This window comes from Protomyctophum parallelum (genome assembly GCF_964188405.1).
Source record: "Protomyctophum parallelum genome assembly, chromosome: 23".
Taxonomy (NCBI): Eukaryota; Metazoa; Chordata; class Actinopteri; order Myctophiformes; family Myctophidae; genus Protomyctophum; species Protomyctophum parallelum.
Window position 1 is genome coordinate 28,343,195 of NC_139715.1, and position 17,109 is coordinate 28,360,303.

At 44.7% G+C, this 17,109-nt stretch overlaps 1 protein-coding gene across 1 annotated transcript in view; it reads left to right on the forward strand.

The window, feature by feature from the left end:
• The window catches only part of LOC310853982 (receptor tyrosine-protein kinase erbB-4-like), a gene marked incomplete at its 3' end in the record, with an annotated part of 499,617 nt that overhangs the window by 439,090 nt on the left and 43,418 nt on the right, over positions 1-17,109 (forward strand). The window contains exons 18-20 of the mRNA XM_083758457.1: positions 558-684; positions 4,179-4,276; positions 13,317-13,502. Of these exons, the coding sequence (XP_083614583.1) occupies positions 558-684; positions 4,179-4,276; positions 13,317-13,502 (411 nt within the window). The remainder of the gene's footprint in view (positions 1-557; positions 685-4,178; positions 4,277-13,316; positions 13,503-17,109) is intronic.

Genomic DNA, 17,109 nt, shown 5'->3' on the forward strand with positions numbered 1-17,109 from the left:
GTGTGTGTGGTGTGTGTGTGTGTGTGTGTGTGTGTGTGTGTGTGTGTGTGTGTGTGGTGTGTGTGTGTGTGTGTGTGTGTGTGTGTGTGTGTGTGTGGCGCGCACGCAGCTGCTGAGGCGCCGCTGAGACACCCCGCTGTAATTGTACCTGATGCTCAGATGCAGTCGCATGGCATGCGGCACGATCCTGTTAGTTTAACTCTGACAGCGGAAAAGACATCACAAAAATAAAAGTGGTGAATTGAGTTATTTTCCCGATGTCACCTACTGTAGTGCTGTGTTTGTCTGTCAGGCAGAAGCCTCCTATCTCCATATTTTCCACTTTTTGGTGTTTTTGAGGGGCCCCTCCTATGGGGCCGTTAAATGTTTTCTAATGTTTTCTATTGATTCAGTCAAATTCGGGGCGAGACTGAGACGAGTTGAGACGAGTCGAAGGTCTCGAGCACTACAACACGTTTGACCGTTGCTATGCTGTGGATGTAAACAAACTGACCGTTGCTATGGTGTGTGTGTGTGTGTGTGTGTGTGTGTGTGTGTGTGTGTGTGGTCATCCTCAGCTGGTGGAGCCCCTGACCCCCAGCGGGACGGCCCCCAACCAGGCCCAGCTCCGCATCCTGAAGGAGACCGAGCTGAAGAGAGTGAAGATCCTCGGCTCTGGAGCCTTTGGAACGGTCTACAAGGTACGTGCGTGTGTGTGCACTGTGCGTGCGTGTGTGTGCACTGTGCGTGCGTGCGACACGCAACATTCCAATATTTAGATTGTGTACTTTCACCTCATCTATACACAGGCAAGGAGAGAGCGTTCCGACGGTGATATTGCACGGAAAAAAACCTGTCATGGAGCGTCGGTCATTGCGTTGCAACGCGGCCTGCACCAATCGAATAACCGACACATAGTAGCGTGTAGATTCTGAACCTGAGATCAGATTAAAAAAATGTCAGCCGTTCTTCAATTTTTCAAAAATAGCAGACCTACAAGCTCGTAGCGCGTGCTATGAGCTTGTAGGTCTGCTATTTTTAAATAGCTAAAGCATAACATGATGCTAACACCAAAAGGGGTGGACGACTTCGCTGCCAGCAGTGGTAAAGCGGCCGGATGAGAGGTTCTCAGTTCGAACCCGGAGTAAGGGCCGATTCATACTCCTATTTGACCGCTGTTTCGGCCCTGTAGTACCGAAATGATTTCGGCTCGTCAGAAAATTTCAGTAGCACCGAAGAGCCGACTTTAGGACGGTACCCCCCCCCCCCCCCCGAACCTCAAATGACGTCAAATTGTAGGCTCTACAGCGCCGAACCGACTTTTATTCGGCTCTAAAATAGGAGTATGAATCGGCCCTTAGTGTCGAGGTGTCCTTGAGGAAGACACTGAACCCCCTAATTGCAGGTGTTGGAGCCTTGCATGGTTTCCGCCGCCATCGGTGTGTGAATGGGTGAATGTATAATGCACAATCTGTGTAAAGCACCTTGGATAAAGGCGCTATATAAACGCCACTTTTCCAGGAAACGCCACTCATTGGGGGAAAATCAAAAAACATGTTTTCTACTTGAGATGTCATTGTCCCGCTCGCTTGCATCGCTGGCAGTACACCAAACAAAGCACAGAATAGGGCATTCATTTATGAACAAAATGAAAACATAAAAAGATTAACCCATTTTGGGGTGGGAACCCCTTTTGGTGTTAGCATCATGTTATGCTTTAGCTATTGAAAAATAGCAGATCAACAAGCTCATAGCGCGCCACCGAGTGGCGCGCTACGAGCTTGTAGGTCTGCTATTTTTGAAAATCAAAGAACGACTGACATAGAAACATAGCTTTTTCAGAAAGAACTGTCAGGATGTAGAAGACATTTTTTAGAATCTGATCTCCGGTCAAAATGGGTTAGTACAAGGTTAGTGGCCGGCGGCAGCAGCAGTATATCCTCAAATGACCCGACGTTGGGACCTAATTCACGGTGAGTCCTCTTGGTGATTGGCCCATCGATCGCCCGTCGCTAGGTAGGTCATCTAATGGCAGGAAGATGGGTGGTTTCGGTCCCCCGCGTGTTAATGTTCCTGTACTTTAACCCGTTTAGACCGGAGGACCATTCTACAAATGCCTTCTAAATCCTGACAGTTTTCTTAAAAAAAACATGTCATTCCTTCTCAGAAATATATGTATTTGGCCGCCGACCCCCCATCTGAAAATATGTTGTTCCAGGAACCCCCCCCTCCTCCCCAGACGCAAAGATTTGCGTTAAAAACGTTCGCTCTGAAAGAATATATTCAAACATTTGGGCCACATTTTCACGATTTTTCAAAAATATCAGACCTACAAGCTACAAGCTACAAGCTTGTAGATCTGCTATTTATCAACAGCTAAAGTATAACATAATGCTTAAAACACCAAAAGGAGTTCCAGCCCTGAATGGGTTAAACTAAATTGCCTTATGTGATCATTTTTTAAAAAGTAAAATAAGAAACAAGTTAAAAGGATTCGGAGATAATGAGATTTTCTTCTTTTTTTTTGGACAGACTTTTTTTCATACTTTGATAGATCATCACCACGAATTGGAGAAATCAATTGGCCGTCTGCTGATTTTCTGACACCCAAATCGATGCTTTCATAAATCACAGCTCGGGGCATTCGACCAATCAGCACAAACCTCACGTCCGATAAAGCTCTTATGGATGAGCCCCCCCGCGGCCTAATGGTGGTGGTGGTGGTGGTGCTGCACACTGATCGGACCGGGAAACATTGGCAAAAATATACTGTTCCCCTTCGGCGAGTCCTCGAACAAACTTATTTATGCCACCTGTGTGTACACTCGGCAATCTCAACTGAATAAATATTCCATTACAGTCCTGTTTGTTTATTGCTCAGGGTTTTGTTTTGTTTACGTTTTTTTTGTCTGCAAGCGTGCATAATCCGCCACAAATCTATAATTAACCCATTCTGACCTGAGATCAGATTCATACGAGGTTTCCACTGGACACACACTGGTCTGATTAAACCCATTCTGACCCGAGATCAGATTCTAAAAAATTTCAGTCGTTCTTCAATTTTTTTCAAAAATAGCAGACCTACAAGCTCGTAGCGCGCCACTCGGTGGCGCGCTATGAGCTTGTAGATCTGCTATTTTTCAATAGCTAAAGCATAAACATGATGCCAACACCAAAATGGGTTCCCGTCAGAATGGGTTAAAGAAATGTGGACCACGACAATTTTTTTGCAGGATATATAGTCAATAAGCACCACAACTCGGAACAATTCTTACGGCTCAATAACAAACTCAATAACAATAATTGTTTTCAGTAATTTGCTCATGCGTACAGTACGTATACACCTCATGAGAATCTGTATTTTCCAGAAGTGATTACTTTACAAAAAGGTCTCAATTGTTCACGAATAATGTTTGTTATGAGCTGGTCCAGCCCGGCTCCATTCACTGCCATGTATTCATTGCACTTCCGGTGTGAGTTTGGCTCCCATGAAAGTGTCCATGAAAGTGTCATGGCGCAGCCCAGTCACGTGACCACTTCCCTTCCTTCTCAGAGCTTCCTTGGTGCAACCCCAAAGAAGCTCTGAGAAGGAAGTGAAGTATAAATAAAGGTGATGATGATGTAAAGAAGTATTATTATTGCACAAACGGTTGGTTATGTATTCCCAACTTGCATCGCTCCCGTCTGGTGTGATATATAGTATGTGGCCTACTATAGTTCATCTTAATCACACACTTTGTCATCAGCAGCCAATAATGGGAAGCATTCACCAAATCAATGGCTACAGCTGTATAGTCACACAGTGGAACCTGTTTTCAATATGTTCGATTTTACTCCTTCATGTGGCTAACGGATATACGTGATTTTTACGTTCAAATTATCTTCCCAGACATGTTTTTTTTAATTAACATTACGTTATGCTTGAGCTATTTTAAAATAGCAGATCTACAAGCTCGTAGGCGCGCCACTGAGTGGCCGCGCCCTACGAGCTTGTAGGTCTGCTATTTTTGAAAAATCGAAGAACGACTGACATAGAAACATAGCTTTTTTCAGAAAACTGTCATTTTCAAACACAGACATTTTTAGACTCTGATCTCAGGTCAGAATGGGTTAAAATCATAACATAAGGCACCACATATCATGCGTGTGCGTGCGTGTGTGCGTGCGTCCCTGACCCCGTCCTTGCCTGTGTCTCTCAGGGATCTCGGGGCCCGAGGGCGAGACGGTCAAGATCCCGGTGGCCATCAAGATCCTCAACGAGACGACCGGGCCCAAAGCCAACGTGGAGTTCATGGATGTAAGTATCCATTTATCACTTCATCAAATGTTTATATTATAAATGCATTTGTGTTTATATGTGTTTATATGTGTACGAGTGCATATATACCTATACGGGAACATATACTGTAGATTGTAGAACAGTGGTTCCCAAACTTTTTCTTGTCAAGGACCCCCAAATTTACCCTCATTTAAAAAAATATATGCCAGAGACTATACCATAAGAGAAGATGTTGACGGCTCCAGCAGTGATTCTCAACCCGTTTAATTTCAAGGACCCCCCAGTTTGACATGCATTAGTCTACCGGACCCCCATTAAATGTCATTTCTATCTCTGGGACCCCCGATTGATATTGTAAAATCAATTTTAACTTAACTCTGAGAGTGTACAATGGAACCATATGGACCCTGACGGGTCCATTTGTGACCAAAGTTCCCTTCTTTCATGTCATGTGAAAGCAGGGAATCATAGCTTCAATTGACATATTGGTTGTTCAGATCCAGTTTTGACATATGGCTTATAGAGGAATGTCTTGCAGAAATCAGCGAGTTGAGAAGACAGGCTTAAAAGGTTCACTTCTGTGGTCTCTAACATTATACCTAGCTACATGTTTAAGCATTCATTTCATATTTACATGTCAATTTCAGCTCTGACACTTATTTCAGACATGCTCTAGTATGTGAAGAGTCTGCCTGTGCTATTAACTAATTTTGAAAAAAAAGTTTAAAGTTTTTCTCCTCTGGTGAAATGCTGGAATTTGCGCGATGGCAGTCTCTCAGTCAAATCTGGTTACATTTGGTTCCATGTGTACACTCTCAGTTACAGACCCATAAGGGGTCCATTTGGTTCCAAACTATCATTTAGCTGGGGACCCCCTGGTGGTCCCTGGACCCCACTTTGGCAACCACTGCTGTATACGTGCATGGATGCCATCGCACACGAGTGTGTGCGCAACGTGTGTGTGTGTGTGTACATGCGTGGAAGTGTGTGCGTGCTATAAAGCGTCTGCCTTGTCAATGGATTCCTGTGCAAGCCGGTGGCTTTGTGGGAACGCGTGGCTCGGTGGTAAATTCTTATGGGGAAGCAGAGTCTCTCTCAGACAGACACGGTTCAGGGTAATAAAGTGAACTCGATCTCTGCCACCACAATGTGGAGTCACATGGGTTATATGTATCGAGCTGTTAAAAACACCACTTGTTTATGAGGCCTCGGCTTTATTGGAATCTGGGCTGAAATGGGGACGGGCGAGAGAGTGGAAAACGACAGGGAGGGAGGGAGGGAGAGAGAGAGAGAAAATGTGGGTGTTTTTGTCCTGTCCTCTCCTCTCACTCATCACACTCTCCTCTCCTCCCTCCCCTGTGTGTGTGTGTGTGTGTGTGTGTGTGTGTGTGTGTGTGTGTGTGTGTGTGTGTGTGTGTGTGTGTGTGTGTGTGTGTGTGTGTGTGTGTGTGTGTGTGTGTGTGTGTGTGTGTGTGTGTGTGTGTGTGTGTATGGGGGGGGGTTGGGAGTGGGGGTCCATCCAGGGTCCAATATGGCTGTCTTCTGGTTAAACAGCAATCTAAAGGCAGACTCACGATCTGCCACTGGGATACTAGAGTGCCAGCTACGCACGCACGCACGCACCGCACGCACGGCTTAAACAGACTCACATGCACTGTGGTCTGTCCTTCAACCGTAAACCTTAGCTATCAATCTGTTTATTGCACTTCCCTCCATGCTTTTTACATACTTAAAACATGCACGCACGCAGACAACGCACACACACACACACAAACACACACATTTTCCCCTGATACCGGTCAGGCTACACATTAGATTCTTGCTGATATGCGTGTTTGCACACACTGTATTCCAATAAGATTGCAGGTTGCAAAACGTGTGTTTAAATTCAGTATGCAGCCATGGGTGTGATCCCCCCCCCCCCCCCCGCCACCCCAACATATGTGTGTGTGTGTGTGTGTGTGTGTGTGTGTGTGTGTGTGTGTGTGTGCACGTACACACATGCTTGGATGTGTCAGTGTCTTGTGTAGTGAGCTAGACAGGAAAGAGTGGGTCAGGAGGCAGTAATGGAGGTCAACGCTCAGGGAGACGAGAGGGAAAGTGAGATGCACGCGCACACACATACACACACACACACACACACACACACACACACACACACCGAGTCCTCGTAATGTTTGCCCTGGGAGTGGGAAGCCAGGACAGAGTTTAGCCCCATGCCGTGTGCATCTCTCTCTCTCTCTCTCTCTCTCTCTCTCTCCCCCCCCCCCCCCCCCCCCCCCCCCCCTCTCACACCGGCCGTCTTATAGGTGACGGCAGCAGTGTAATGTGGAGTGGGGAGGTCAGGCAGGCCGGCAGGTGTCTTTATGAAGTGTACAGTAGATGTACAGTATAGTGCTGCATGTAGGGGGGCTGCTCTGGGGCCCAACAGGCTCTATGAAGTGTACATGTACAGTGAGTCAAAGTGGAGAAACTTCCACGGCCTGCAGGCTCTCCTAGTTGTCCCTATTCTGTCTCTCTGCCCTGCTCTCGTTACCTCGTTACCTTCTCCCCTAGCTGTCCTTTCATCTCTGACCTTCGCCTCGTTCGCCTCCTTTCCTCACTCGCCTTCTCTTCTCTTCTCTTCTCTTTCTCTTCTCTTCTCTTCTCTTCTCTTCTCTTCTCTTCTCTTCTCTTCTCTTCTCTTCTCTTCTCTTCTCTTCTCTTCTCTTCTCTTCTCTCTCTTCTCTTCTCTTCTCTTCTCTTCTCTTCTCTTCTCTTCTCTTCTCTCCTCTGCATGCGCTCCCCCTTCTAGCCCCATCTTTAGCATCTACATTTAAAAAGGCACTTCATCTACTTATCGGCCCACCTGAGGGGTTGGAAATACTCTTCAAGCCTCTCTGACGTGTGTGTGTGTGTTGTGTGTGTGTGTGTGTGTGTGTGTGTGTGTGTGTGTGTGTGTGTGTGTGTGTGTGTGCGCGCGCGCGTGAGCGCAGCTAACACTACTTGTCCAATTCTACACTCGGGGCCCTGTAATCCGCCGGTCTATACGCAGACGCAAAACTGATTTTAGAGGCAGACGTCTACACATTAATGTTGGAATAGAAATAAATACATTACATTTGAACCTGTAACCTGTAATCCATGCACATAGTCTGGAGTCACATGCATGTAGCCCAGTGGCACAATCATTGTTTATTTTTGTCAAATCTACTGTACAAATATTGTGCAAATGTTTTTTTTTATTTTTTATGCTCAAATCAAATCTACAGGCTCTCAAACTGTGCAACATTACCTTCATATATAGATGTCCCTTCCTTCCTTACATACTTGTGGGAGTGAGGATAGAGGAGCTATACAGAGAAGAATAGAATAGAGTTTTTAACCCATTCTGACCTGAGATCAGATTCATTACGAGGTTTCCACTGGACACACACTGGTCTGATGAACCCATTCTGACCTGAGATCAGATTCTAAAAATGTCAGTCGTTCTTTCGATTTTTCAAAAATAGCAGCTTGTAGATCTGCTATTTTTCAATAGCTAAAGCATAACATGATGCTAACACCAAATGGGTGCCCGTTCAGAATGGGTTTAAAATCCAGGGACAGCGCAAACCCACCCTGGGCAGAGAGAGAGAGAGAAGAGAGAGAGAGCAAGGGCCAAGGCAGGACGCCCAAACCTAACGCACACACACACCCACATCGGGCCAAGTTGCTGGACAAGCAGATGATTAAAACACTATATATATATATTTCCATGCATAAGCAAAGCAGCAGGCCAGCGGCACGTTGGCGTGTCAAATTAGATAGCCGGCGGTCTCTTCAAGGCCGCGGCGTATAGTATATATGCATGTGCAATTCAAAAATAATTCTGCGTGCGATTCGGCATCTCGCAATGCTCACTGCTATTGAATTATTGATAAATAACACTTCATTACGAGAGGCTGTAGCAGCTACAGTTTCTTCTACCGACCAGCGAGACGTTATTCCACATTCCTCTCACGAAACAGCCAGAATGCTTCTGTGTGCACGGATGAAGAACGTAGTCGGTGGTGGTGGTGGTGGTGGAAGAAGTGGAATTACTTGAGTATAGTGTACTTGTGTAGTGATGGAAAAAGTGACCACACACCAACATACCTAGTGCAAAAGAGGAAGAACATCACCTCATAACCTTCGACCCCTACCCTGTCTGCCCTCTGCAAGGACTCTGTTAAGGAGTGTGATTGACAGAGGGACAAAGAAATGCTTATTATATTTGCACGCATGGACCTCGTGCCTCCTACCTGATGGCATTAGCCGATACTCAGGGTATAGTACATGGAGGGGTCAGACACCATTTTCTTTTACCTGTCCAATGGTGGCCTGCTCAAAGATGACCTGGGGGGTGATCGGAGGTGTAGACATACCCATGATCTTCCCTGCCATTTTGGCTAATCTAAGGATCTCAGATTTGTATTTTACAGTTACCTGTAGGTTTCCAAACCAACTGGTCATACCATACCTTGGAATTGACTCTATACTACCTCTATAGAGGATCAGAATTATGTTTCTACTTACACCAAAGTAATGTCAGCCTTGAAAGGTTCACTTCTGTGGACTCTATAACATTACACCTAGCTACATGTTTAAGCATGTATTTCATATTTACATGTCAATTTTCAGCTCTGACATTTATTTCAGACATGCTCTAGTAGGTGAACAGTCATTGTGTTATACTTTAGCTATTGAATAATAGCAGATCTACAAGCTTGTAGATGTAGATTTTAGAAAAATCATGAAAATGTGGCGCAAATCCTTGAATATATAACATTTTTTTTAACTCATATCTTTGCTTCTGGGAGGTCCCTGGAACAACATATTTTCAGATGGTGGGTTTGGCGGCCAATTACATATAATCTTTGGCGTGTCCTTGACATGAAATCTTGAGAACCACTGAAAACCGTCAGGCTTCAGAAGACAGATAATTGCCTCTCACATGTAGTGGAGTAGAAGTATATTATATACTGGGTTACTTTCCACCACGGCGTACAGTCGTAGCGGTGATTGACCGATACGCCGCGCTTAGATAATAGCTCTTCTTCTGCCTGCAGTAATACGACTCCTACATTTTGCAGTACTTACAGTTAGCGAGGATTGATCTTGTTCTTAGCGGGGCGTATAACACCATATCTCCTCCAGGGATTTATTCACTATCGCACTATTTATACTAATCTGTTTTGTACTCCGTCTCTTGTCCAAAAGTGCTCTTTTATTATGAATCCATGCGGAATTCTGCCTCATGAAGTTTAAACATCGAGTGTTTCCTGTCGATATAGTTATGTTTTGTAACCCATTCTGAACGGGAACCCATGTTGGTGTTGGCATCATGTTATGCTTTAGCTATTGAAAAATAGCAGATCTACAAGCTCATAGCGCGCCACTCGGTGGCGCGCTATGAGCTTGTAGGTCTGCTATTTTTGAAAAATCGAAGAACGACTGACATTTTTAGAATCTGATCTCAGGTCAGAATGGGTTAATCAGACCAGTGTGTCTCCAGTGGAAACCTCGTATGAATCTGATCTCAGGTCAGAATGGGTTAAGACCTGTTTTGCGGTCCTATACTTCCTCGTCTTGTTGTTTCATAGCGCGGTGCTTTTCCAAAGTGGGGTCTGCAGGATATTATGCATATGAATGTCCATTCTACTATAATCAAAAAAAAATTAATCAATTTTTAATCTCATTTTACGATTATGACATTTAAAGATATTTTTTTTTGCGGCTTACGCCTTTTATTGATTTTTTTGAAGGGACAGACAGTAGGCTGACAGGAAACGGGAGAGAGATTGGGGGATGACATGCAGTAAAGGCCGTGTCGGGTCCGGGAGTCGAACCCGCGGCACACTGCGACTGGATTACCAGTCCGGTGCCCAGACCGTTACGCTACGGCCTGGGCCACGATTATGACATTTAAGCCAATTATATCTAACACGTCGTCACTGTTATTAAACGCCGTTACTGCATTTCCACTTTTTGTGTGTTTTTTTTTCATTAATCAATGACCCACCCTCCATGATAACGAAGTGAACTGCACAATGGAATCGTTCTTGACATCTCTTGGACTATATTGAATACCGCAAAACATTGCAATATATCAAATATTGTGTTATTGTCATTATCGGGTGCCTAATATTGCCGCAGATATATATGACTTGTGAGGTACCCATAATATCGTCCCACCCTATACCTTGCACGTAGTTGCCATAGTCGACACGGTGGATAAGTGCATCGGCTATACTGTATAAATGCCTCACTTTTTAGTTCTTTTTTTGCTTTTGTGCCTTTATTGATAGTTACAGTGAAGACTGACAGGAAAGCGGGAGGGGAGAGACGTAACGCAAAGGTCGACGCAAACGGAACTCTGAACATGCGACGCGCAGAGCCTATATTATGTGGCCACATTTGACTGAGGGAATGCCATTGGATTTTTTTTTCTCCATGTCATATGAAAGCAGGGAATCATAGATTCAAATTGACATATTGGTTGTTCAGTTTGACCCACCGGTTTTGGAGATATGGCTTATATTAGGCATGTGAATCTCGTCTCATGTCACGATTCGATACGCATCTCGATGCACTGCCAGCGATACGATACATTAGAGATACATGGAATCCCCTGGCGATACGATGCAATACGATTCTCCCTCTTCCCGATGCGATGCGATGCGATGCGATAACCATTTAGTTCAAATCAATGCGATACGATGCGATTCACCCCTCTACCGATACGATGCGATACGATGGCGATTCATCACAATAGAAAGGATTTATATTAAAGCTCTATGAATTCCCCAAAACATGTAAAAAAGCATTACATTTAAATTCAAAGCAATTTATTGTTTTACTGTAGGTTAGTATTATAGCTCTGCATCTCAAACAACCCAACTTATAGAATTATGTAAGTAAACAAAGGGTCTGCTCTCTGCTGGTTATTGTGGAATTGTTAGATTACTAATAATCATAGGCTATAGTATAATTATTATATCTCAAAGGTCAATTTGAGGTTTTGAGTATAGAGGGTTCAAGAGATTAAAATGTAATAGCCTATCGTTCATCAATTAATGTTACCAACATATAAATAGAAAAGAAACAAATAAACAAAACAAAAATTACAGGTCACACTTGTAGTGCTGTCAAACAAGTCTATGTCTAGTTTAATCTGCAACAGTTTTATAATATAATTGCCTATGTATAGTGGGGGTCCCCACTTGATCTCTCACTCTCAGCTAAGTGGTCCTTGGCTTGACCTGAAAAACATTGAAGACCCTGGCCTGCATGTATTATTAACGTTGTAAATACATAGCAGATGTACAAGCTCACAACGCGTCTCATCCACACCCGCTGTGAGCTTGTGGATCTGCAATTTTAGGCGTGCGACACCGTCTTGCTGCGGAATATAAATAAGGCTTCTATCCCAGAGAACAGCAGAGGAAAGCTGGACAGTGAAAGTTGTAAACAACTTTAAACGCAAGCAGTACTACTACACCCTGCTGTGGCGTTGTTGTTGTTGTTTTACACGTGTGTGCAGACTGCAGAAGCTTTCTTTAATTACAAATTGATGAGGATCGCGACGCAGATTTGCGTCGGATAATCAGCAAGCACAGCTGTGGACTGTGGATCAGATTCATTACGAGCAGTCCAGCACGCAGCGCTACAGTGAAAAGTCAACTGATCGACGGACAGAGCTACTCGGACAGCTATTTTATAAAGCTAAAGAGTAAAGGTGGTGCTTCTTGTTTAATGCGTGGGGCTCACTTCTGTTAGTCGCGGGTGCTCTTTATAGTCTGAGCTTCTGTTCACTGACTGTGGGCGCGTTCTGAAATACCACACCGGAGCACACTCTCCTATTAGTTTGCATTGCACAATGCACAGTGGGCTCAGTGCACTATTTCCGAACGTGCCCTGTGTGTGCTGCGAGCTATGGCTGCGAGAGACCTTTTTTTTCTTCCTTTTCTGATGGTGCGTTCAATGCGCCTCGGAAACACAGGATAGGGTGAAATTTACCATGAAAAAACGGTGCAACCACGGATTTTACCGATGCAAGCACTCCGCGAACGATGCATCGAGATTTCACCTGTCAATTTTACCGATGCACAGTGAATGGACCGATTCACTCGCATCGCGCACGTCATAATCGATGAATCGATGCGTATCGATTATTTTCCACATGCCTAGCTTATATAGGGTAATGTCCTGCAGAGTTGAGAAAACGGGGTTTGAAAGGTTCACTTCTGTGGTCTCTAACATTACACCTATAGCTACACGTTTAAGCATTTATTCCATATTTACATGTCGATTTCAGCTCTGACACTTATTTCAGACATGCTCTAGTATGTGAAGAGTCTGCATGCAGGCTGCTATTAACTCATTTTGCATCAAATATAAATACATTTAGTTTTTCTCCTCTGGTGAAAAAGCTGGAGGTTGCAAGATGACATGGGTTCTCTCAGCAGGGTTGTTTTTGGCAGCAAATTTCTATTTTAGTTTAGTCATAGTCTTTGGACTGAAACTTAATTTAGTTTTAGTCACATTTTAGTCACCTGGAATGTCTTAGTGTTAGTCTAGTTTTAGTCGACTAAATGTCATACGTTTTTAGTCGACTAAATCTACAGTTAATTTAGTCGACTAAAATGTATTTTGGCGGGTCTTGATGCCGTTGTAATGAGTGTTTTTACACTTTTTACACGTTGCGACGCGTTGTGAGCTTGTAGATCAGCTATTTTCAGCATGCAAGTGTAAAATGACTTATACTGGATCTCTTGGCCACTAGTCCCTTCCTAACATTTTAGTCTAGTTTTTATTTGTCAACGAAATTTACAGTAAATTTAGTCTTAGTTTTAGTCATCGTAGCTTAGTTTTCATTTAGTTTTCGCCAGTGAAAAAAGGTATAGTCGACGAGCAATTTTCGTCTTAGTTTTAGTCGACGAAAACAACACTGCTGGTCACCAAATGCCTCCCATTTAAAAAACAATTCTCTCTGCCTGTCCCTTCCGTCCCCGTCCCCCCCCCCCCCCACACCACCCCGCCCCTCCCTTCCCCCCAGGAGGCCCTGATCATGGCCAGCATGGAGCATCCCCACCTGGTGCGTCTGCTGGGCGTGTGCCTGAGCCCCGCCATCCAGCTGGTGACGCAGCTCATGCCACACGGCTGCCTCCTGGACTACGTGCACGAGCACAAGGACAACATCGGCTCGCAGCTGCTGCTCAACTGGTCGGTGCAGATCGCCAAGGTAAGGAGAGACGCCGAGCCAAGCCAAGCTAGGCGGGGGTCGCCCCAGTAAGGAAAGAAAGGAAAGGTACCATGTTTACCCAGGGTAACTGGACTAAGCTCAAGAACTTGTTTACAGCCATGGGCCCTGCTCATAGAACATTTCATGGTAGGGGTTCAATGCCTTGTCCAAGGGCACTTCAGCGGTGGTAATTTTTAACGTGCTGGTCCAGGGATACGAACTATAGCGACCTTCCGATATCAAGACCGCTCCGCAAACCGTTCGGCCACCGCTGCCTGCTAAGTAAGGCTAGGTCAACGTTGAAGTTATGCGAGACGTATAATGGTCAGAGCTGGAACTTAACTGAACTGCAGCCGGGCATGCAGCCCCTGCATTTAGGGGGCATGCAGCCCCTGCATTTAGGGGGCATGCAGCCCCTGCATTTAGGGGGCATGCAGCCCCTGCATTTAGGGGGCGTGCACCTGGGGGTTTAACATTGAGCACTTTGCGTTTTGGGCACCACATTTAAACTTTTTTGGAAGTAGAGCGTTCTTCCGTGTGCTTCAAAACACCACTGAGCAACTTCCACTGAAATGAATAGCAGGGGTGGAGCAGTACGCCCTCTATCCTATATGTGGAAGGTATATATATATATATATATATATATATAGAAACATGGGTGGCACCAGATCATTATTCACACTCTAGTGTTATGTCTGTGGGAATTGCTCACCTTTTTCAGTAAATGGGCACTAAGGGCATGGATGGCAGAGCTGCATTTACAATCTTGAATGTCAGTCCCATTTTCAGTTGCTTGACTCTGCCTTCTACCCTGAGCCAACCTACTGTATATGCTATCACATTGTGTTGCATTAGGGTGGGTCACGGCCGGGCCCTTGGCCTAGAAGGAGTCGCATTAGTTTGTTTGGTGATGGTACAAGTCCCCTCTCCATGTACATTTCCCAGCCTCTGCTTCAGCCAATTGATTGCCATGGCAAACACCACACCTGGAATTTTATTACTCAACCAGTCCACGCACGCACGTGGACTGGTGCGCACGCGTGCGTTTGATAGAGAATGGGGGGAACAGATTGCGTGTGCACACATGGCATTGTGAAAGCCGCTCGCTGCAAGCTGCAGACAGATTGGAACATGTTTCAGGGGACATTGTAATCAGTTTGAATCCCTTCCGTTCTATTGTTCCCACTGTTCGACACAACACGGCCTTATCAAGTTCATAATCAACGGTTCAGTGCACAGTGCAAGAGTCGCATACACAATGGTACTGCAAACTAAGTTGTTGTTTACACAAAAGTAGTGCAGAGTTCTGTTGAATGTGCGTGTGTGTGCATGTGCGCGTGCGTGTGTGTGTGTGTGTCGTGTGTGTGTGTGTGTGTGTGTGTGTGTGTGTGTGTGTGTGAGAATTGGTCATTCGTGTGCGCGTGAGAGTACGTGTGTGTATTCAGCTTTTACCAGCTCAGTGGCCTTGTGGTTAGTTTAGTTTAGTTTATTTGCACATATGTAAAAAATAACAACAATATGGTAAAAAAATAATAATACAGAAAGCAAATATTTCAATAAGAAACAAGATTAGTTACATACATGATGTGCTGGAAGTGCCAAAAAAAACCCAAAGGGGCTTATCGAGTGGCCTAACTATAGAAGCTACAGTAACAGTACCAGTTGAGCTTATTGTTAGAGTGTCCACCCTGAGACTGGGAGGTCGGGTTCCATCCCCTGGCCTGGTCATACCAAAGACTAAAAATGGGACCCAGTGCCTCCCTGCTTGGCACTCAGCATCAAGGGTTGGATTGGGGGTATAAAGTTCCTGCGACATATCCAGGGGGTGTATACTTGTACATCAAGCTGACTGGGGCTTCTACCATATTTGGGCCTCATGGCTCGGCAAGACTTTCTTAATTTGTTTTTGGCTAGCACGAAGCTATATGCTCTAGAAGTCTAGATTGACAACAGATTCAGAGCCGCCGATCAATCAACAATACCAACAATGGTGAGGGTTTGAATCCATGACGATGACTCGCGTCTACAGTGTGTTCACTTCATTGTACCGTCGTCAGAAATTAAAAACACAGCTGGAGTGGATCAATGCCCCGACTCCCATTTCATAATCGTTAAATAAAAACCAGTCAAAGCCCCGCGCCAGAATGCTTAACCCATTCTGGCCGGGAACCCCTATTGGTGTTTTAAGCATTATGTTATACTTTAGCTGTTGGAAAGCATGACTATGAGCGCTATATGTAGATCTGCTATTTTTGAAAAATCGTGAAAATGTGGCACAAATCTTTGAATATGTATTCTTTCAGAGCCAACGCTTTTAGCTCAAATCTTTGCTCCTGTGGACCAACATATTTTCAGACGGGGGTCTGCGGCCAAATACAGATAATGCTGGGGTCCTTGACATGAAAAAGGTTGAGCACCAACTGACATATAAACATGTTTTTTTTTTTCAGAAACAGTTTTTCTCGAGGTCTAAACGGGTTAATGGCGTAATTGCTCGGGGAGTTCTGAGTTCTGAGTTCTCTCCGTTTGTCTGACACGGAGCCGTCTGGCGGGGCCTTGGCCGGAGCATTACGTGCTGCCTGGGTGCACATCTGTTCAGGGGACAGACGCGCTTCCAAATCTGCTTTGTGGAGACGAGTCGCGGCCATTAAATTGTCTGGAAAGGAGACTAAATCACTCTCTGGCTTCCGGAATTGGCCCCGGAATAAATTTAGCACAAGATGCTGCGAATATTGTGTCAGAGCAGCTGTAAGGTCAGCCTCGACAAGTCCTGATGAATTTTCGCCGCGGCTGATGGCTTTCCGTTCCTCAACTCTTAACCCATTCTGACCTGAGATCAGATTCATACGAGGTTTCCACTGGACACACACTGGTCTGAATAACCCATTCTGACCTGAGATCAGATTCTAAAAATGTCAGTCGTTCTTCGATTTTTCAAAAAATAGCAGACCTACAAGCTCATAGCGCGCCACTCAGTGGCACGCTATGAGCTTGTAGATCTGCTATTTTTCAATAGCTAAAGCATAACGTGATGCTGACACAAAAGGGGTTCCCGTCTAAAATGGGTTAACCCATTCTGGGCGGGAACCCTTTTTTGGTGTTTTACATGTTATACTTTAGCAATTGAAAAAAAAGCAGATCTACAAGTTCATAGCGCGGCACTCTACGAGCGTGTATATATAGGTCTGCTATTTTTGAAAAATCAAAAAAAGCATGTTTAGAAGTATGAAAATGGTGGCACAAATCTCTGAATTTATATTCTTTCAGAGTGAACGTTTTTTAACTCAAATCTTTGCTTCTTGGGGAGAGGTCCCTGCAGAACAACATTTTCAGATGGGGGGTCCGGGCGGCCAAATACAGATAATTCTCGGGTCCTTGTCATGAAATATTGAACACCACTGACATGGGTATTTCAGAAAACCGTCAGGATTTAAATTAAATGTCCAAGTCGGGCCTAAATGGGTTAACCCATTCTGAACGGGAACACGTTTTGGTGTTAGCATCATGTTGGCGCGCTAACGAGCTTGTAGGTCTGCTATTTTTTGAAAAATCGAAGAGCGACTGACATTTTTTTTGAATCTGATCTCAGGTCAGAATGGATTCAATC